At 41.9% G+C, this 21,393-nt stretch overlaps 1 protein-coding gene across 6 annotated transcripts in view; it reads left to right on the top strand.

Annotated features, from left to right (window-relative positions):
* Positions 1-21,393, top strand: part of Ttc23l (tetratricopeptide repeat domain 23-like) — a 61,553-nt gene that overhangs the window by 23,485 nt on the left and 16,675 nt on the right. For 5 of the 6 annotated variants that reach the window (XM_030248814.1, NM_001374772.1, NM_001378877.1 and 2 more), the window contains 4 exons: positions 1,483-1,660; positions 4,592-4,700; positions 11,594-11,718; positions 20,060-20,203. In XM_030248814.1, the coding sequence (XP_030104674.1) occupies positions 1,483-1,660; positions 4,592-4,700; positions 11,594-11,718; positions 20,060-20,203 (556 nt within the window). Of the gene's footprint in view, positions 1-1,482; positions 1,661-4,591; positions 4,880-11,593; positions 11,719-20,059; positions 20,204-21,393 lie in introns of those variants that run through there. The other variant, NM_001378878.1, reaches the window with a different exon arrangement.

Here is a 21,393-nt window from a genome sequence, read left to right as displayed (position 1 = left end):
TGACTGTGACAAAGAATGGTCAAACAGACAGAGAGCCTGCCACTGCTCTTTGTCACTCACTCTCATGTTCAGAAGAAGATAAGTCGTCCAGAAATGGCTGGTTCATAGGCCTCTTGCTCTCTTCAGGTGCAAATCACAAATATGCAACCCCGAGTCCTTTTTTTTTTTTTTTTAATTGGGGTAAGATCTCAACTCTGTTGCCTAGGATGCCCTCAAATTTACAATAATCCTCCTGCTCCTGCCTCATGAGTGCTGGAAATACAGGTGTGGGCCATCATATTTAGCCCAGAGTTTTGGGGGTTTACAAACCCAAAGGCTTTAAGCTGTAACAGCTAGTCTCATGGCTTTAGAAGCCAGTAGTTGGTAGCTCTAGATGCTCAGGCAGAGTCATACTGCTTTAGGTTTTGAGTTCCGTCAACCTTCAGCAGACAGTAGTTCATCTCCTGAGCCTCAGGTGCTAGGAACCTCACTCAGCCTTCAACACTGATGGCTCTCTAGCTCCCCTTTGTGATCAGGCTTGAAGGTCTTACCGTCCGTCCGTTTGCAGAGCCTCGTGACCTCTACAGCCTTAGCTCTCCATTTCCTAACCTAGGCTGTGCTCTCTGGAACTCTTCAGACACCTTTTTTTTTTTTTTTCCTTTTCTTTCTTTCTTTCTCCCTTTCTTTCTCCCTTTCTCTCTTTCTTTCTTTCTTTCTTTCTTTCTTTCTTTCTTTCTTTCTTTCTTTCTTTTTTTGGCTGATAGGTAGTCTCAGGCTGAGTATTACAGGGTCTTAGTGTCTTCTATTGTGATAAAGAGAACAGCTGGGTAATAAGAGACAATTCTGGAGAAGTCTCTATTGGGGCCTAATTTTGCAGGCCAGGATAAGCCCCAGAGAGAAGCCTCCAGCCTGACCTGAAAAAAAAAAAAAAGTAAAAAAAATTGTCTGCTTATGAGCCAGAAGAGGTGCTTAGCATGCTTGTACATGGCTTCTAATTCCATAGTCGCAGCCTGACACGTATACTTGCTAGTTCTGCCAGTCATGAGTCTCCCATGTAAACCTATCACGCGTGTTAAATATGTCTGCACTGTTAGACTCAGCAGCCTGTCAGGCACAAGCTTTCTGCTTGTCACTGGGGCTGGCACTTCACCCTACCTGCAATGAAGACTGTTCTTAACATGACAAGATCCACGGTCTACGCTTATGGGTAAATTATCCCGTCTTAGGAATTTCTGAGTGACATTTTCCCCCATGTGCGTTTCGATAGAAATTATACAAGAATAAACCACATCCATGGGTTAAGCCAATGATGGTAGTCTGTGGGATCTCGTGGGCAAAATTCAGGATAATGGGAGCTTATTTATAGCAAGCCTGGATCTTGAGCCAGTTGTCCAGATGACTGGGCTATGAAGACAAATTCTTTACTTCCTGGAATTAATTCCGTATGTGTCCGCAGAGTGGGTGACCTCTGAGTAACTTCCACCTTCGATTCTTTTCTCGCAGAGCCTCCTTGGCTATGCACAGGATGAACCTAGCCCTGGCGTACTTTGAGAAGGCAATCTGCGATGTTATCCTTGACAAGGGTCACAACACGTCAGAGCTGATTAGTTTGTACGAAGAAATCGCTCAGATCGAGCAGCTGAGGAAGAACCACAAACAGGCCATCCAGTACTTGCAGCAGGTTGGTTCGTTGGCAGGGTGGTCTTGATTGGCTCCGTTGGTTCTTTGGCAGGGTGGTCTTGATTGGCTCCGTTGGTTCTTTGGCAGGGTGGTCTTGTTTGGCTCCGTTGGTTCTTTGGCAGGGTGGTCTTGATTGGCTCCGTTGGTTCTTTGGCAGGGTGGTCTTGTTTGGCTCCAGGTCCTGTTGCTTCTCAGAACAGGGCATTGAGGTGGATCCCTTATTTTAACCCTAACATCTTAAGGGGGCAGAATCAGTTTCATGTTTACCTTAATTCTTTTTCAGTCCCATACAACAGCCTCCAACCTAAAAGTCCTGAGCAGAGGCCTCCAACTCTACAGAACATATATGTACTGTGAGCTGAGCAGGACATACCACATCCCTTCCTAGGCCTTTCGTCTTTGTTAGTGCTGGGAGGAAACCAAGCTTAAGTCTATCCCAAGGGGGAAAGAAAACACAGAGGCGCTGGACTCCAAGAAGACAAAAAGGGCAGACTGGTGAGAGAGTTCAGAGGTGTTTGACATGGAAGTCTGGTGACCAAAGTTTAATCCCGGGAACCCATGTGAAAGCAAAATAGGACAGTAGGTTCCACAGAGCAGCCCTCTGGCCTCCACAGGAGTCTGTACATGCGGATTTGCCCCCCCCACACACACACAGAGAGAGAGAGAGAGAGAGAGAGAGAGAGAGAGGGAGAGAGAGAGAGAGAGAGAGAGAGAATAATAGTAATAATAATAAATAAAATATTTTTTAAAACAACAGGGGTCTTTTAATTGAAAACCCATGATAGTTTGTTACAATGTGTCAGTTGCCCTTTAAGGTCATTGCAGATGGGTTTTATTTCCAAGTCTAAGGTTAAGGTCACAACACTTGGAGATAACTAACTGACAAATACTCAAACCAAAACATAGGCCTTACGATATGAAAACCATTTAAGGGCCTGGAGAGATGGTTAATGGTTAAGAGCATTGACTGCTCTTTCAGAGGTCCTAAGTTCAATTCCCAGGAACCACATGGTGGCTCACAACCATCTGTAATGGAACCCAATGCCCTCTTCTGGTGTGTCTGAAAACAGCTACAGTATACTCATATAAAACAAACAAACAAACAAATAAAAATCTTTTTAAAAAAGAAAAAGAAAAATGACTGGTTCCCTATTTAAAAAAGAAAAGAAAACCATTTAAGGCATTTCCATTTAAAATGCACTTTAAAATGTTAGTAAATTCATCTCTCTCTGCTGGATAAAAGGCTGCAGTGCTGCTGGGAGCCTCAGAGATCCTCACATGCGGGATTTGGTGCCCCAGAAAAGTAGTAGCACTGTCCCGCAGTCTATGTGAAAAGCCAGCTAGCAAAGCAGAGATGTGGCAAACAATTTGACAAGCCAAGATTATGAACACCAGGCAATGGGGAGAAACATTGGTACAGTGGTTCTCAGCCTTCCTAATGTTGTGACCCTTTAATACAGTTCCTCATGTTGTTGTGACCCCCCCCCCAACTATAAGATTGTTTCATTACTACTTCATAACTGTAATTTTGCTACTGTTATGAATCATAATGTAAATATCTCACATGTGGAATATCTGATATACAACCCCTGTGAAAGGGTCGTTCATGACCCGTAGTTTGAAAAGCATTGCATTAGAGCATTCTACCCTCCCTGGTGCCGGAGTCACTGCCTATGGAGAAAGACATGCACTTTGAATTTGAGGATCTCTTAAAAGTGTGGCCAAATTAGAATGAAGAAAGGAATCAACATAAATGTTTACAGCCACACCCAAAAAAGGAATTAAAAATTTATATAAAATGTTTTAACTATGTGCACCCAAGTATGTATTTCTTTTAATCCACAAGCAAAGACATCAAAAAAAATAGGCATCGTTGTGTAATCTCATTTTTATGGATCAAAAAAGTAAAGCGCAGAGGTAGAACTAACTCCACTGAAGTTATATGGCTAACAAGAGGCAAAGTGGAGACTTGGACTCAGAAAATCTGACCCAGGAGATTTTGTTAAAGAAGCAGTGTGCACACAATGTGCAGCATCCCGGCTCCGTAGCAGGTGGAGTGATAACAGCCCCTCTGTCTCCTTGAGATAAGCATGGGTTTGGCCAGTGAACTGCTATGCATGGGTGGCTCTTTCCTTGCTGCTGGCTGTGAGTCTGCTGTTTCCACTCTTCTGTCTTTCTAAGTGGCAGTCCTTGCCATTTAAATACGGATAAGATGAACAATACCACTAGCAATTATTATCTTACACTAATGGCTACTGAATGCCAGGTGGTATTGTAAGCACTTTACATCTGTTAATAAATTTAACATGTACAGCAACTGTTCATGACAAATATTGTTTCCATCATCTTTTTCTCCTATATTTGAAGAAGTTAAAGGACCACCCTGTATCATGATAAGTGGCTAAGCAGGCCTGGAGCTCTTAGCCCCTCCGTTTTTTGACTGTCTTTGACCCTGAACCCTTGTGATGCTGAGCTAAGGTCACAGTTACCTTCTGCTGGAGACCAAGTGGAATTAATGGGGCTGAGATTTACTAGCCACATGATAGACAGCGCCCAGCATTTACATAAGGTGCCTCCTTTAATGTTTCATGAGCCCTAATCACTAAGAAGCATACATTCCATCTGCATGAGAAGGTGAAGTGACTTTTTCAAGAACCATAGTAGGAAGTGACAGAGCTGGAACTCACAGTCCACTCTCATCCAAGTCCATGTTTAGCTGAGTTGGCTCCCAGTCAGCTAGCAAGTCTTACAGCTGCTGAAAAGGGCAGTGAAAGATTGTCACTGGGCATTGAGCTTGTCATGATTTCCAGACTGTCACTGAGTATTAATCTTGTCATGGTTTTCAGACTGTTGGGTACTGAGCTTGTCGTCATGGTTTCCCGACTGTCACTGGGTATTGAGTGTGTCGTGTTTGTTTTTTTTTTCTCCCCAGGCCTATTCTATCTGTGTTTCTTCGTTTTCTGAAGTCAGCCCCCAAACTGCTGAGGCGAGTGCTTTACTAGCGAAAGCGTATGCCATGTCTGGAGCATCCGAGTACAGGGGTAGGTAGAGGAGGTGGTATTGGCTTTATCGTCTTGTCCCAGTGACATGTGAGAAGCAAGCTGACAAACGATCTTCATATAAGTAAGAGCTTGCAGACAGCCACTCTCAATGGAAAGATAAAGCTGGTCACGATCCTGTGCAAAATCAGTTCCATAATTACACGTGATGATACACCTGATAACGTCTTCTGGAATTAACTGAGCACCAGAGCCAACGATTTCCTGTATTCCCTTACAGTGTCCACCACATTCACCTAAGCTGTAAAGATCACACGCGCTGTAAGCATGGCTTGCCGAAAGGCTCAGTAGTGAGGTGGCGTTGACTCCTCTCCCCCTGCTCTCAGCCTTGACTCCTTCCTTCCACCCTTACAAGAGAGAAGGATGGACCAACAAGAATTTCCTCGTCCTGAATTCACAGAGAATGTACTAGGATTTTTAGAGGGAAGCTAGGGATTTAATGGCTTCTCTGTCCAGTGAGGTTGTGGGTGTGGAACTGGAGAGACAGCTGAACTTGTGAGGTTCCACAGTGTGGCCTGGGCAGCCCAATGGCCATGGGAATGTGTGGTTAAAGGAACTCTGCTCTCTCTTGTCTCCAGAGAGGAATGTGGGCTTTGTGGAGAATGTGAAACGTTCCATGCCTTTCCCTTCTGCTTATGAAAGGGACCCACGCCGACGCGTGCTACTTTACAGTTGGAGAAAGGGCGAGGAGGCAGAGAGAGCCAGAACTGCAGAGGAAGTCTGCATGATGGTCTTCTCCTTTTGTTTTCCTCTGCTACTAAAAAAAAATTTGTTTTAAAGTTTGGTATTTTATTTTCTCAACACTGAATGATCATTGAAGACTTTCTGAGTTGGAGTTTTCCAACTAATACTTCTCTCCTTTTAAGATTTATGTATACTCAGTAGTGGGCCCATTCCACGTATAACAGATTTTCACAATTTGCAATGATAAGAAATCAGATATATTTGTAACTGTGAAATATTTAGCTTTTTATGTGAGAAAACTTCAATTCTAAGACAACTTACATTTTTCTCAATAATTTTAAGTACAACATGAATATTTATTTATTTTCCCTCTGTGTGTTTGCATGCTCACACTAGTGCAAAGGCATGCTTGCATGCATGATTGCACATGTGAATGCCATGGTACACATGTGAAAATCATAGGACAACTTGAAGGAATCAGTCCTTTTTTTTTATCATTTGAGACCTGGGGGTTGAACTCAGTTCACTGGGCTTAAAAGCAAGCTCCTTTGCCACTGAGCCATCTTGCCAGCCTCCTTACATACTTATTTTTAATATTAAAAATAAATGATGTAAAAATGTACATTGGAGAAAAACCAGTCTTTTCAAAATAAAGTGCTAGAAAAACTGGATTAGCTCACATGAAAGCTTGGGACGAAATCCCTATCTCTTCTTCTGTAAGAAAACTAACTCCAAACCCTTTATCCTTTGATCACTAAATACCTTTATAAAAGACAAAACTTTCAAACTGATAGAGGTCTAAGTAGGGAAAACACTTCAGGATACTAGCATAGTGAGCACTTTTGGAGTGTGCCTCCATTCACTCAGGTAACAACATCAACAAATGGCAAATGAGATTTCATCACACTGAAACACTGCAGAGGAAAGGAAAAGATTGAAGAGGCACCTGTCTTTGCTAGCTCTGCAACACATGGGATTAATATCTAGAATATAAAAGGAACTGAAAAAAAAAAAAGACAAAACCCAACCAACTCAATCCTAAATGAAATGCTAAGCCAAGAAGCAGGTCTTGAGCAATGAATACAGATTACAGAACGTGTTGGCTTCGTGGCAGTGAGCAGAGCTACCTTCCAACTGGCTGATAAACATGAAATAAGGTTCAACATCAGTAGCAGTCGGAGATGTGCACACAGAGCTGAATTGAGATTCCCTCACCCCAGTCAGAAGTTACGTGAAAGCAGGCTTTCTTTAAACCCCAGTAAAGCCAGAAAAGTTTTAAAATGTATATCTTCAAGCTTTATAAGTAAGTAAATTAAACTCCGGCTAGATTAAAACTTTAATCCTCCAAAAGTAAAAAGTTTCATGGATAAATATTAGTTCTAGAATAGAAAGAATTAAAACGAATTAAAATGAAACTCCAAGAAAGGGCTTTCTAAGTACATGTACACAACAAAAGAAGCTGAGAATTTTAATTACAAAAAGGTCTAAAACTCTATCAGGCAAACAGACAAGAACAGATGCTGGCAAGGATGTAGACAGTACTGGTAGAGATGGAAATAGAGAGACGTGCATGTGGGTGTTTATGCCAGTGCTATTCCTAATAGCTAAGTTATGAAACAGTCTAGGTGTCCATTGACAATAGAACGTTTTCAGCCATAAAAAAGAATGAAGCTATGTGCAGAATACTAGATATGACCAGAGGTCATCATCTTATGTGAATTGAGTCAGTATCAGAAAGACAAGTTTTATGTATTTTCTCCTATAGACTCATAAAATACGTACATAGTTTGTGAATGTAGAAACAAAAGTGTCTAAGAAAACAAAGGGGACTGTGGGGAGGGTACAGGACTCAATGGGGAGAGAGAGAGCCAGACGCATTAGCTACAGGTCTCATTGCTGTGACAAAATACCCAACAGCAGAGACTGGAGGAAGAGCTTGTTTGGGTGCACCGTTTCGGTTGAGTGTGTTCCATCCTAGCAGAGAATGTGTGGTGTCCTAGGGCAGGAACAGGAGGCATCTGGTGTCCACTGCATCTGTAGTCAGGAAGCAGGGAGCTGGTGAATGCCTGTCCTCAGCTCTCCTTCTTTTAATCTATCCTGGACCCCAGGCCATAGAGTGACACTGGCCGTGTTTAGAGCAGGCCTACTCATTGCAACTAGCCTGGGTTAGATGATTCCTCACAGGTGTGCCCAGAGGTTTGTTTCCATGGTGATCCATAGGCAGGTGGGAAGGATATGCTCAAAGAACATTACAGACTTGCACGAGAGAAGTCTTATTTAACCCAGTACAAGAAAATTTTTTAAAAAGTTTAAAAATTGTATATTTGAGTTTTTATTACTAAATTAGACTTCAGTTAGATCAAAATTTTATGCAGCAAAACTGAAAATAAAAATTAGCCATGAGAAAAGGCAGTAGAATAGAAAGAACTAAAAGCTAAACTTTGGAAGGGTTTTCTAAGCATATCAAAAGGTATAATATGAAAGAAGAGATTAAAATTTTAATTTAAAAAATGATCTAAAACTATGTCTGTCACAAAGTCCTGTACACAGAATATAGAACTCACGCAGGATGAACAAGTATATGCATATGAATTTAAAATACATTCATAGTTATCCCTCCCAAGAAAGAAATCTTTAGGTGCAGACAATATCACTGTAGAAGTCTACCTAACATTTAAAGAAAGAATAATACCAAGTCTCTATCATGTCCGTAACATACAGGAGGGATGGTGAGGTGACTTGTCAGATAAAGGTGCTTGCCACCAAGCCTGATGCCTGAATTCAATCCCCAAACCCCACATGGTAGAAGGAAAGAACTGACTTTGAAGGCTGGGTTCTGACTTCCATGGGCACACCATGGTGCATGAATACCCATCCTTACTACTTACACATGTACTCACGAAAATAAATTTTAGGATGTAATATATAAAAAACATACAAGGGGCTTTTACCTCCTTCCTGTTCCAGAGCCTGCCACATCCAATGCCAGCCTTATCCCTGAGACATGATGGTGAAGGTAGGAGTGGGTGGATTTGGCCATATTGAGCACATATAAATCTGCCTTCAACTCGGATGAAGTGAATACTGACACCAATGATAACTTCATTGACCTTAGCTACATAGTCTTCCTTCATGTTCCAGTATTACTCTACCCCACAGCAAGTTACATGGTATAGTCAGATCTCAGAAAAGGAAACTAGTCATCAATGGGAGGGCATCTCTTACCTTCTAGGAGTGAGGTCCTGCCAACATCAAGTGGGGTGACGTTGGTGCCAGGTGTGTTGTGGATTCTACAGATGTCTTCATCAGGATGGAAAAGGCTGGGTCCATTTGAAGGGTGGAGCCAAAAGGGCCATTACCTTTGGCACTTCTGTTGATGCCCCCATGTCTGTGATGGGTTTGCACCATAAGACAACTCAAATATGACAGCTCACTCATGGTTATCAGCAGCACCTATTCTTCTGTCATTTGTCTAGCTCTGACCTGGCCAACACCATCCCATGACAACTTTGGTGTAATTGATGGGCTCTTGACTATGGTTCACGTCATCACTACAACCAGGAAGATAGTAAAATGCCCCTCTGGGAAATTGTGGCATGATAGATATGGGGCTGGCCAAAGCATCACCCCTGTATCTGTCAAAGCTGTGAGCAGTGTTATTGAAGAGCTAAAGGGAAGGTCATTGCATTCTCCTGCATTTTTACCCTCAGTGTGTCTGCCATGGATCTGACATTCCAACTAAAAATGCCAAATATGATGAGAACACACCACAACAGGCACTATGCCCAAGAGTAGTTGACTAATACAAAATATACTCCACGATTCTTTGTGTATGCTTTGTGGTTTGTTTGAATAATTTTGTCTGAAATTTTTTCCATTTTGTTAGTGTCTTGTTTGAAGAGAGAGCAAGAGAGTGCACAGGCTTTCAGGCTCATTCAATAGTCAACTTCTAGTCAATACACCATACTAATTTGGAAGTCCTGTGGGTGGAGAGATGGGGAGGAGGGGAGTACCTGGGAGGAGTTGGGAGAGTGGAAATTATGACAAAATGTATTGTATGAAGATGGATAGATAGATAGATAGATAGATAGATAGATAGATAGATAGATAGATAAGAGGGTGGTGAAGCCGCCATTGGAGGGTGCCTGTATTAGTCAGGGCTTCTAACCATCACAGCCCCCCAAAAGGCATCCTGAGCTTTACTGAAAACCAGACTGTCTCCTGAAATTTTTAACAGCAACACCCATTTTTCTGCCTTTAACTTTGGGGTTGCCATTGGCTTCAAGGGGCTCTTTGTCCAACTCCTTTTCTGACATAAAAATAGATGACCTCACAATCTGCATGCTCAGGTCACCAAGGAGAAAGAAGCCATTGGACCACCACCTGAGAAAGAACTTGAGAGAAAGAGAGAGGTCACTAGCTTCTGAGGAGATCCTGACCCAACTCAACCCCTAACACACTGAGTATCTTCCTCACAGTCTCCTCCTTAGAGTCTTAGAAAAAAAAATAAGTGGGGAGAGAACTTTAGGGAGCCTTACTCTTAATTACATCAATAAAACTCACTTCAACAAGCTTCTCTCCAATACACACATACAAAAACAAACAAATAAGCAAAAACCATAAGAGACAAGAATACTTCCTAATTCTACGTCAGTATCATACAGACATTACAAGAAAAGCACCACAAATCAGCACTTTCAGCTATGTCGATATAAAACACTCTTCACGAGATACATAGCAAATAAATACTATACAATAAACAATGCAGAGTTTCTCCTGAAACGTTCAGAGGAAAGTTTTCAGGCTCATTCAATAGTCAACTTCTAGTCAATACACCATACTAAGACTAAAGATGAAAACGTATAATTCGTATCAATTTCTTCAGAAAAAAATTATACAAAATTTAATACCCACTCATGCATGATAAAGGGGAACAATTTCCTTAATCCACAAAAAGGTATGTATGAAAAACCCTACATTGAAAATCCTGCTTAATGATAAAAGACTCTTAATACCTTAAAATCAATCACCAAGGCAAGGTCCTTTTTTTTTCTAGCCATAATTTTTTATTCACTTTATATTCTAATCCCAGCCCCCCTCCTCTCCTCCCAGTCCCACTCCCACAAGCCTCTCCCACCATTAGCCTCTCCCATTCTCCTTAGAGAAGGAGGTGCCCCTTTTGGGTACCATCCCACCATAGAACATCCCCTCCCACCCAGTTTCCTCCTTCCATCCACCTCCGCAGACAAACGGGTGGAATTAGAAAATACTATCCTGAGTGAAATAACCAAACCTTAAAGGATATGCTTGGTACATACTCACTGATAAGTACAGGATAACCATCTTATAATCACCAGACCTAAAGAACCCAAATAACAAGGAGGGCCCAAAGGAGGATGGTTAAATTTTTCTCAGAAGGGGAAACAAAATAGATACCGGTGGTAGATTCCTTAACTTGAGCCTGGCTGGTTTAAAGAGAGACAAGAGGGAGGACTGGCTGACAACTGCTGCGTAAGCATGTTCTGATCCAGTCTTGAATTTGGTGAGCCAGTCCATCAGCAGGTGGCTTTACTGGCCCGGGGGGGGGGGGGGGGATGGGACCCACAAGGCGTTTGTAGGAGGCAGCATCTCCATTTGTAACACAAATGTGTGGCCTGGAATTCCTAACATAGTCCAGGCTGGCCTCAAACTCATGGCAATGTGTCCTGCCTCAGCCTATGAAGTGATAGACTTACAGGAGTCAGCTACTTATAATCTGGCTGGAACCGTACATTCTTAAAAGGTAAAACTTGCCAAATCATACCTCTGTATACATACGTCTATAATTATGTATGTATATTCAGTATATAAAAATACAATCTAATGTGTGTTAAACACATAAAATTTCTATCAGAGTTTTAGCTAAAAGTATAGCCTTTCAATACTCCTGGAAGTCTAATGTAATTATTTTGACCTTTAGGATAACAGGGACTATTTGGACAGAAGCCTTTCCCTCTACTTGAAATGCATGCATGCATTCCATCTTGAGAAAACCATCCAGTCCTGCCTTGGACCTTTTGAGGATCTTTGTGGAGCCTGGGACAGGAGCAGACATAGACTATATGCATGAAGATGCTAGTGGAGCCCAAACTGATAATAAACATTTGTGAAGGCTTGAAGTTTGCTTTAAATCATTCTTTCCGTTTTTCTAGATGCGGTTGAGATATATTTTATAAGAAGTATTAGTACATACCAAACTCTGGGCTCAGAAGACTATGAAACTCTTACCGCCATTGAAGACTTTTGTACGTGGCTCATCGAAAATGGTGAAAAACAGGTACATGTTATGAACCCTTAAACATGGTTCCTCATTTGTTTATTAGCTATAGATGGTCTGTTTTTGTGTCACAGTTCAGAAACAAGAGCTCACAGAAGTCTCAGATTAAACTGCGGAGAACACATGAGACTGCTGTTGCTTATGATATCAATAAAGAATTTGCTTTTATCCTTATACATGAAGTCCTTTAAATCCAGAACACTTTAAGCTCAGTGTCGAGGTTTGGTCTGTTGCTATGAACTGTGATTCTAAATTCTCTATCCCAAGGTCTAGTTGCCTCAAGAAGAGTGAATTCTCACATATGCCCGCTTTTATTGTGCAAACCTTGCTCCTTAATTTTAAACTATTGGTTGACTAAAGATGCCTACAGCCTGTAGCTAAGCAGGAGAGTAGGCAGGGCTTTGGTTTTCAGGGCTGGAGGTCTGAAGCAGAGAGCACTAGAAGAGAAGGAGGGAAGAAGGAGCCATGGGGTAGGTGAATCATGAGAGCGCATGACCATGAGGGCCAGCCCGTGGAGTAAGAGTGGCCCAGGTAGAACATGGCAAGTGATATCTTGGGATTATTGACAGGGAGATAGACAAAATAGCACAGAGGGTTGATATCTGCCCATCTCTAATGCTTTAAAGTTTATTATAAATATAAAGGTTTTATGTCTTTTATTTAGGAAGTAAATGACGTAAGATGGGGTAGAAACCGACAAATAATTTTTACCACAACAGCTCAGACCTTGGTAAACTTACTAATTTGAGGCAGAACTACCCCCTACCTTTGGCTCACTTTCTTTCTTTCTCTCTTCCTTCTCTTCTCTTCTCTTCTCTTCTCTTCTCTTCTCTTCTCTTCTCTTTTTTTTTCCTTTCCTTTCCTTTCCTTTCCTTTTTTTTTTTTTTTTTTTGAGACAGGGTTTTTCTGTGTAGCCCTGGCTGTCCTAGAACTCACTCTGTAGACCAGGCTGGCCTTGAACTCAGAAATTCACCTGCCTCTGCCTCCCAAGTGCTGGGATTAAAGGCATGCACCACCATGCCCGGCTTAGTTTCTTTTTTTTAATGATGGTATTTTCCTTTCAGTCTGACCTTCATCTCTTACTTGCCAGAATTTTGTCTTCACATTTAAAATGTTATGTAAAACTCTTTAGAGGCTATTCTTGCCTATGATTTCTATTGCTGTGGAGGAACACCAAGGCCAGAAACAACTTTGGGGAGAAAGGGTTTATTTCAACTTATATTTCCACAGCACAGCCCATCACTGAGGGAGGTTAGTGCAGAAACCTAAGTGAGCCAGGAACCTGAAGCAGGAAGTGAAGCAGAGGCCATGGAGGAGTACAGCCCCTCTCGGCTTGCTCAGCCTATGTTCTTATGGCACCCAAGACCAGCAGGCCAGAGGTGGCACTACCCACAACAGTCTGGGGTCTCTCACAGTAACCCCTATTAAAATGACCTATAGCCTATAGATGTATTTTTTCAATTGTATCAAATTGACATTAAAACCAACCAACACGTATACTGATATTTTGACTTAGTGATCCCATTAGTTTGAGTCAGTTCTTAACAAATTATGACCTGAGCTTTATGTATTTAAACACAGCATTGACATTTGTGTGTTAGGAGAGGCTCTACAACTTTGAGCTGACCAAACCAACATGTGCTTCCTCAGGCACGTGGATTTGACATGGTCTCATTGGCCATATGACAACTAGTTTAAAAGTACGCCTTTTAGTGGTGGCACACAACTTTAATCCCAGCACTTGGGAGGCAGAGGCAGGCGGATTTCTGAGTTCGAGGCCAGCCTGGTCTACAGAGTGAGTTCCAGGACAGCCAGGGCTATACAGAGAAACCCTGTTTCAAAAAAAAAAAAAAAAAAAAAAAAAAAGAAGTACTTTTACAACTTGTGAGATCTTTATCAACTAATATTTGTAGAAATGAAAGAAATGATGATTTATGACATTTTCTAAGGGCTCAAAGGGTTAGTTGTTTAATCTCACTGCCATAGAACAATCACAGGTCTGTAGTTTTACTTTTAAAGATGAGCTTTTCAGTCTTTTATAGTTTATTCTTGTTATATGACGGCACAAAGAACATCATGACTTTATTTATAATAAAATTACAAGAGTGGTGGTTCACAGGAGTCCTCTTCTAAAACCAGGTGCTTTCTAGAGTGACATGCTCTTGGGAAAAGACAAGAAGAGGAGTTGAATCCCAGTGATTCCCAGTTCATTATAAAGCAGAACTTTGAAATGATCGCTTTGCCTTTTAGGACAAAGCACCGTGGGAGCAGGAATTGGGGTCTGCTTTGTTCCCAGTGTGTGAAATTGAGCACATAGTAGGTGCTCAATAACTATTTCATAAAGTTACTTAATTCTATTACACATCTTTTGCTTTAAAAAGACTTCTTTACTCTCCCCCAAGTTTGATATGAGCTCTAGGCTCATTGCAGAGTACCAGAACAGAAATGCATGTGACTCGGTCATGCCTTCCACAGAGTGGAGGAGGAGATTGCTGCTAACTAGTAAAGGCTACATATAACCCACCCATGCTAATCTCATACTCTGAGAGGGAAAACTGAAAGTCATAGAGTAGGAACAAGACGCAAATGCCCACTCTCAAGGCCACACGTCCTTTAACTTTTTACTAAAAGTACCAGCCAAAGTGAGTAGGCCAGAAAAAAACAATATTCAAATTATAAAGTAGGCTGAGTTATCTCTTCAGAGTGAAAAAAATGTTACATGAAAGTCCTAAAGATCTCTCCCTCTACACACACACACACACACACACACACACACACACACGCGCGCGCCACATGCTTAAAATTAATAATTTCAACCAATTTAATTTAAATGGCAAATACAAAAATGTTTTGTATCTGTACACAATTAATGAAAAATCTAAAAAGTAAGGAAATAATTGAAAGTAAACCCATTGCATGGGTATAAATAAGATGGCATACTTAGAAACAAATTTAGCCAGGTAGGTAAAATATTTTTGAATACTGAGAAAACAGAGATATCTTTTAACTATATTTATGCTCATCTGTTCTGAAAAATATAAGGATATAGAGTTTTGAGATTCCTGAATTGTTGGCGTTGTTTCCTGAAAAACTGTGACATCCTTAAATACTATTCAACAACCCCACCCCTAAGGCTCAGGGAATATTGTAGGAGAGGAAATAGAAAGCTTGGGAGAGCCAGAGGACCAGGAGGACTGTTGTGAGATGGGTTTCTCTGGACAGAACCTGTGTGCTGCACTCATGAACTCTCAACAATAAAACCTGTAAGACCAGACCTGTCCACATACCAACTGGCAAACGTTCATAAAGTGCGGCTCCTGCACGAAGAGCGTCAAGGCAGCCAGTGGCTGGTGAAGAAGGGAAAATCAAGTTTTCCTCAAGCATGACTTCCCCCCACCCCCAATATGTTGTCAAGCCTACATGGTGAGGCTCTAAACCCATCTACATATGGACTGAGAGGTCATGGACGTGAGAGGGAGATGTGGGGGTGGGCGCTACATGAAAGAAGTTGGAGAGAAGAAAATAAAAGGTAGAAATAAGGTAAATGCTCAAAACTATTGAAATATGAAAGCTATGTTTTGAAGTGGAAACTTGAGGGTTCTTTGGAAAGTTGGTTGGATGGTGTTTTTCTGGGACAAATGAGTGAAGGAACGTTTCCTTAAAGTGGACACAGGTGTGAAAGGCTAAGGCGGACTTGCGAAGGGATGTTTTGCTGAAAGAGACTCAGGAGACAGGATGTTCTGCTAAAGCAAACATGAGAAAGGACACATGATGAAAGATTCTTTGATAACAACACGCATATATTGGTCCAATTTACATTGCATAGTTGAGCTGCATTTCACGGGACTCCATAGAGGAAAAAAAAAAAAATCAAAAAACTTCTGGTGGTGTGCTTCAGTTTCTTGCCAGTTCCAAAGACTGGCTGACTGGATGCCCGTGCTGAGGCAAAGCACATGGAGGACACGTGATGTTTGGAAGGTATAAATAGGACTCCACGGAGTGATGGAGACAGAGCTTGGCTTGCTGGTACAGCCAACTGTGCAACGCTTGTGTGGGTCTCCCGTCTTCTCGATCTTTGATTCCCTGAGAGAGGCACAGCTGAGATCTATTCCAGGTGTTCCTTTTGGTCCCTCCTGATGACTCAAGTCAAGGCTGAGGCCTGGCTGTCTCTGCTAGGTCACCACTGTTGCTGACCCAACTTTACCAAACTGGACTGCTGGTGTATCCGTGAAAAGTTTGCAAGTGGATCAAGCTGCTGCTGCCAACCTGTGAGCCGAACTGCTGATTTCCAGATAACACAGACAGGAGTTGCTCCAAAGAACCTTTTAAACAGGTCCACTTCACCACCCACCCCCTGCATCCTTTCTTTCCTACTACCTCTGGTGAGTAGTGGGCTACAAGGGAGGTTAAAGTGTTTAAGAACCATAATTCAAAATAAGGGCTGAAAAATTAAAGTTACTGTTTTGTTCCATTGGGCACATAAAAGATGATTATCATTTCAATTAGCTCAATTTAGTTCTAAGGAAATTATCTGTTTATACATTCAAAAATGTGTGATTAAGCAATGCCATACACAATTCATAAAGAGTACAGCAATAACTGACTCTCTTCACTCTCTGTGAATAAAGTACATTGATGTATGGGAACAGCAAAGGCCATGGATAACTAAAGCCATTCAAAGCAAAAAGAACACAGCTGGAACCCTCACGTTGTGTGACTCCAGACTGTACTATAGAGTCATGGTGATAGGTACCACGGTATTAGTACAAAAAAAGACCCATAGATCAATGGAACATGACAGAAGACCCAGAGACCAACCCACAACACCTAATTTTGACAAAATGATGGCCTCACCAACAAGTAGTGCTGGCAAAACTGGACATCATCCGCAGAAAAACAATTCTACATTTCTCACCCTGAAGAAAAACCTATGTGAGTTGTGTATGGTGCAAACGCAATCAAAGGCCATAATTGAGAACCAGAAATGCAGAGACTGCTAATGAAAAACAAAACAACAAACAAACAAAATACTTGAAGACATAGGTATAGCGCCTCTCTAGCACAGAAAAGTGCCCCAAGGATCCACAGAGCAAATTCTATGAGATTTAAAAGCTTCCTCATAGAGAAAAAAGCTAGCAGCACAGTGGCCACACAGCAAAGCGTCACAGTTATTTCAGGTGAGGGGTTGATGTTTAGAAAACGTAAAGAAAGGCAAACATTAGACACCAAAAAGGAGGGGGAAAGAAAACCACACAATGGCCTGAAAAAGACAGTTCTCAAAAGAAGCAATCCAGATGCCTAATAAATGTTTTTTAAAATGTCTAACATCTGTATCCATCGGAGAAATGCAAATTAAAGCCATCTCATGGGGGATGGGGCAGGAAATAGGACCACAGAGACAGAAAACTGGGTGTCAGCAAGATCTTCAACATTTTAAAGACACACAAGGTAGTGGGAAACAATACACCATGGTGTTTATTTTCTGTGTTTCTGGGTCTCTATCACTGTCTCTGCCTCTTGTCCAGAGGTTCTTGCCTATAACAAACAATTTCAGGGCTGTGGTCTGGTAAGGCTATAGATCAGGAACACTCTCATAGATAGCTTGTACCAGCCTCCGTGTTCAGTCTCCAGGACCAAACCCAAACCCGAATAAACATAAAAAATTAAAAAAATAAAAATAAAAAAATAAGGCACCAGGCAGTGGTGGCAGATGTCTTTAATCCCAGCACTTGGAAGGCAGAGGCAGGAGGATCTCTGAGTTTGAGGCTAGCCTGGTCTACAGAGTGAGTTACGTCTGGGACAAGGAAGGCTACACAGAGAAACCCTGTCTCAAAACACCAACTCACCTGAGTAAGAATGGCTGACACCAGGACGACAAAGGGCAGCAAATGCTGAAAGTGATGCGTTGAAGAGGAGCCATTGTCTACTGTGGGTGGAAATTAGTGAAGAGGCCTCTCACAAAAGTAACACTGAAACTGTTGTGTAACTCGGCTACTCCACTTCTGGGCAAACACGGAGAGGCTCTGTGTCCTGCCACAGAGACGCTTGTGCACCCACGTTTATTGGTTTTGTTTGATTTTTCACCATAGCAAGGAAGCAATCAGCCTGGCTGCCCATCAAGCGAGGACTGGATCAAGGGCTTCTGGTACTTAAGTGCAGGGAGATTTAGCTCGTAAAGAAAGATGTTTCAGGAAGAGATGGAACAGGGGCAGGGGTCCTCAACCTGGGGGTCGTAACTTGGGGCTGAATGGCAGTTTCACAGGGGTTGCCTAGAACCACCGGAAAGCACAGATACTTACGTTACTATCCCAACAGTAGCAAAATTACAGTCATGAAGTAGCAATGAGATAACTTTATGGGTGGGGCGCGGGGGGGGGGGGGGGAGGTCACCACAACACGAAGAACTGTATTAAAAGATGGAAGCATTAGGAAGGCTGAGAGCTGCTATAGTAGGAAGTAGCCCAGGCTCAGGACAAACACCAAGTGTTCCTTTTCATATGAGGAGCCTATCTTCTGTTCCTGTGCGTATTTGGGCTGAGCTTGGCGGCAAAGCCTTTCATCCCAGCACCTGAGAGGTAGAGGCAAGCAGAGCTCTCTGAAGCTATCCTGGCCTACATAGCAAGTTTCAGGCCGGTCAGAGACACATAATGAAACATTATGAGACCCAGCTTCAAAAGGAAAAAAAGATCGTGTATCCAGGTATCCAGGCGGAGTAAATGTGATTAACCTAGAGGAACCGGGAAAGGGAGCATGGCTGCAGGGGCTGGGCGAAAGCGTGGCTGCAGGGGCTGGGCGGGAGCATGGCTGCAGGGGCTGGGCGTAGGAAGGAAGGGGTAGGGAAGACAGCAGAACTCTCTGCATGGGAGAATTCTGGGGAGTAAGGGACAGCTGAATGGACAGCAGGTGTGTTCGCGTCCAGTGTATGTGTAGAATTAATCTAAGTAAAAGAAGTATACAAATCTCATATGGAAACCTGCTGCTTCATAAGCTAACATGAAAAATAAATTATATATCTTTATAAAAGACGATATATTGGAAGGCAAATGAAGGTATTTGGTACGGTGAATGGTTAATGGTGATTTGTGCTGATCGGTTTTTGCCTTGGAGTAAGTAGATCAGGGGGAGCATTGTATCAGAAAGATGAGTGGCCTGGACTTTAAAATAGGCCAATGCTATCAAACAGAAAGGGGATAGGGGAGGAACTGTTATGAAGAAGAAAGAAATACAAAGCCAAAAATGCAAAATATGATGCTTTCAAGACTGTAAATAGTATTGTTGAAACAACTGGAAAATGTGCATATTAGGTTAATGGTATTGTATCCATGTATCGAGAGTGACAATAGCATCACTATAGCCTTGCTCTGAGAAGACATGGGTTTCGGTATTTAGCAGTATAGTTTCCGTATGCTTATATCTTACTTTCAATAAAAATGCATATGTTCTCTCTCTCTCTCTCTCTCTCTATATATATATATATATATATATATATATACATATATATATATATGTAACTGAATAGAACAATAAAATAAATGTGGAGAAATAGTAATCGCATGTGAATCTAGGTGAAAGCTTTGAGTGTTGAGTCTGCTAGTCTCTGGCTTTTCTGAAAGTTTGAAATGTGGAAGAAAGGAGCTGGAGAGATGACTCAGCAGTTAAGAGCACTGACTGCTCTTCCAGAGGTCCCAAGTTCGATTCACAAAAACCACATGGTGGCTCACAACAATCTGTAATCTGATGTGATACCCTCTTCTAGTGTGTGTCTGAAGATAGCTACAGTGTACTCATATACATAAAATAAATAAATAATTCTTTAAAAAATGAATCTGTAAAAAAAAAAGGAGAAAAGGAAAGGAAAGGAAAGGAAAGGAAAGAAAAGGAAAGGAAAGGAAAGGAAAGGAAAGGAAAGGAAAGGAAAGGAAAGGAAAGAAAAGAAAAGAAAAGAAAAGAAAAGAAAAGAAAAGAAAAGAAAAGAAAAGAAAAGAGGGAGAAAGAAAAAAATCAGGGCTATGGACTTATGATGTGGACTCCCTACTCTGTGGGCAACGCGATCTTGAGAAAGAGCTTAGCTGTTATCCAGACGTCCTCAATTGTCTGTAAAGTAAGTACAGTGACAATTCCTATCCCACAGAACAGTGTGATGATTAAATGATCCTCTATGCATGAGTTAACTGTCATTAGTTATCCACTGGGAACATTCATTCATAGTACAATGGAGTACTTTGGCGAGTCACTGTTGACTGACTGCTTCTGACTGACTGCGTCATTGTGTGGTGAGAGCACACTGTCGCACTGTCCATAACCATTGGCTTGATTTTTATTTTCCATGTTTATCCCCTAGGAGGCTTACAGACTTCTAAAGTCTACCCTGAATTCTGGCAACTTTGGGGACTGCGGCAAAAAGGTAGCTGAAACCTTTTATAACATGGGCAGCATCTGTTTTGCCAAGGGAGAACTCGGAGAAGCAATTGAGCTACTGAGCAAGGTGAGCCAAGAAAGGCAAGCTCTGCTTGACTTCATCACAGTTCCTTCATGGGATTATATAAGCAGAATGTGGAAAGTGCTGGGTGTGTGCATGTATGTATGTGTATTAGTCAGGGTTCTCTAGAGGAACAGGACTGAGAGAATAAATGTGGACACGTGCGCGCATGCTCTCTCTCTCTCTCTCTCTCTCTCTCTCTCACACACACACACACACACACAAGGATTTATTAGAATGGCTTACACCCCCCAGCTAATTACAGCATACTGGCTATGACTGTAAAGTCCAAGAATCCAGCAGTTGCTCAGTCCACAAGGCTGTATGTCTCATTTGGTTTTGGTTTATGCTAGAATCCTGAAGGAGCAGGCTCTAAAGCTAGCTAGGGAAGAAGTGGAGTTGCCATTGAGAGCAAAGGCAAACGGATGATTTCCACCTCAAAGACCTAGATTAAAGGTGGGCTTACCACGTCAAATGATTTTATTTAAGAAAGGAAGGGGGTATGCAGCTGCCTAGGTTTTAGTTAATTCTAGGGTGACAAAGAAGAGCCATCAAAGTATGGGTTTTTCCCCTTCCTTTCTAAGATATATTACTAGTTAGCATACCAACAGAACAAAAGGCTAAAGACTCAGTGAGCTGCCGGGCAGTGGTGGTACATGCCTTTAATCCCAGCACTTGGGAGGCAGAGGCAGGAGGATTTCTGAGTTCAAGGCCAGCCTGGTCTACAAAGTGAGTTCCAGGACAGCCAGGGCTATACAGAGAAACCCTGTCTTGAAAAAAAAAAATACTCAGAGAGCTAAGCCAGGCAAGGTGGCACACTCCTTTGGTCCCTGCACTTGGGTAGCAGAGGCAGGCAGATATATCCATGAGTTTGAGGTTCATAGTTCCAGAACAGCCTAGAAACATAGTGAGACCCTGTTTCAAAACAAAGCAGAAAAAGACCCAGTGAGCTAAGCAACTGTCTGAACATAAAACCTATGTTTGCTCACAGTTAGCATCAAAGATATTAAAGATCAATTAATACTGAAGTGTACAAAGGCAAAATCAGAACCAGTCCATATAATGCTTCAGCAAATATCAGGACTACAAAGTTATTTAACCTCATTTTGGGCTAACACACACAGAAAACAGTTAAACAATGGGAGAAAGGGGTCCTCATTTTGAAAACTTAGAGCAAATTATTTAGAAGAAACAGA

Source organism: Mus musculus, chromosome 15 (genome assembly GCF_000001635.26).
Source record: "Mus musculus strain C57BL/6J chromosome 15, GRCm38.p6 C57BL/6J".
Lineage (NCBI taxonomy): Eukaryota > Metazoa > Chordata > Mammalia > Rodentia > Muridae > Mus > Mus musculus.
This window is presented reverse-complemented; position numbering and strand designations above follow the sequence as displayed.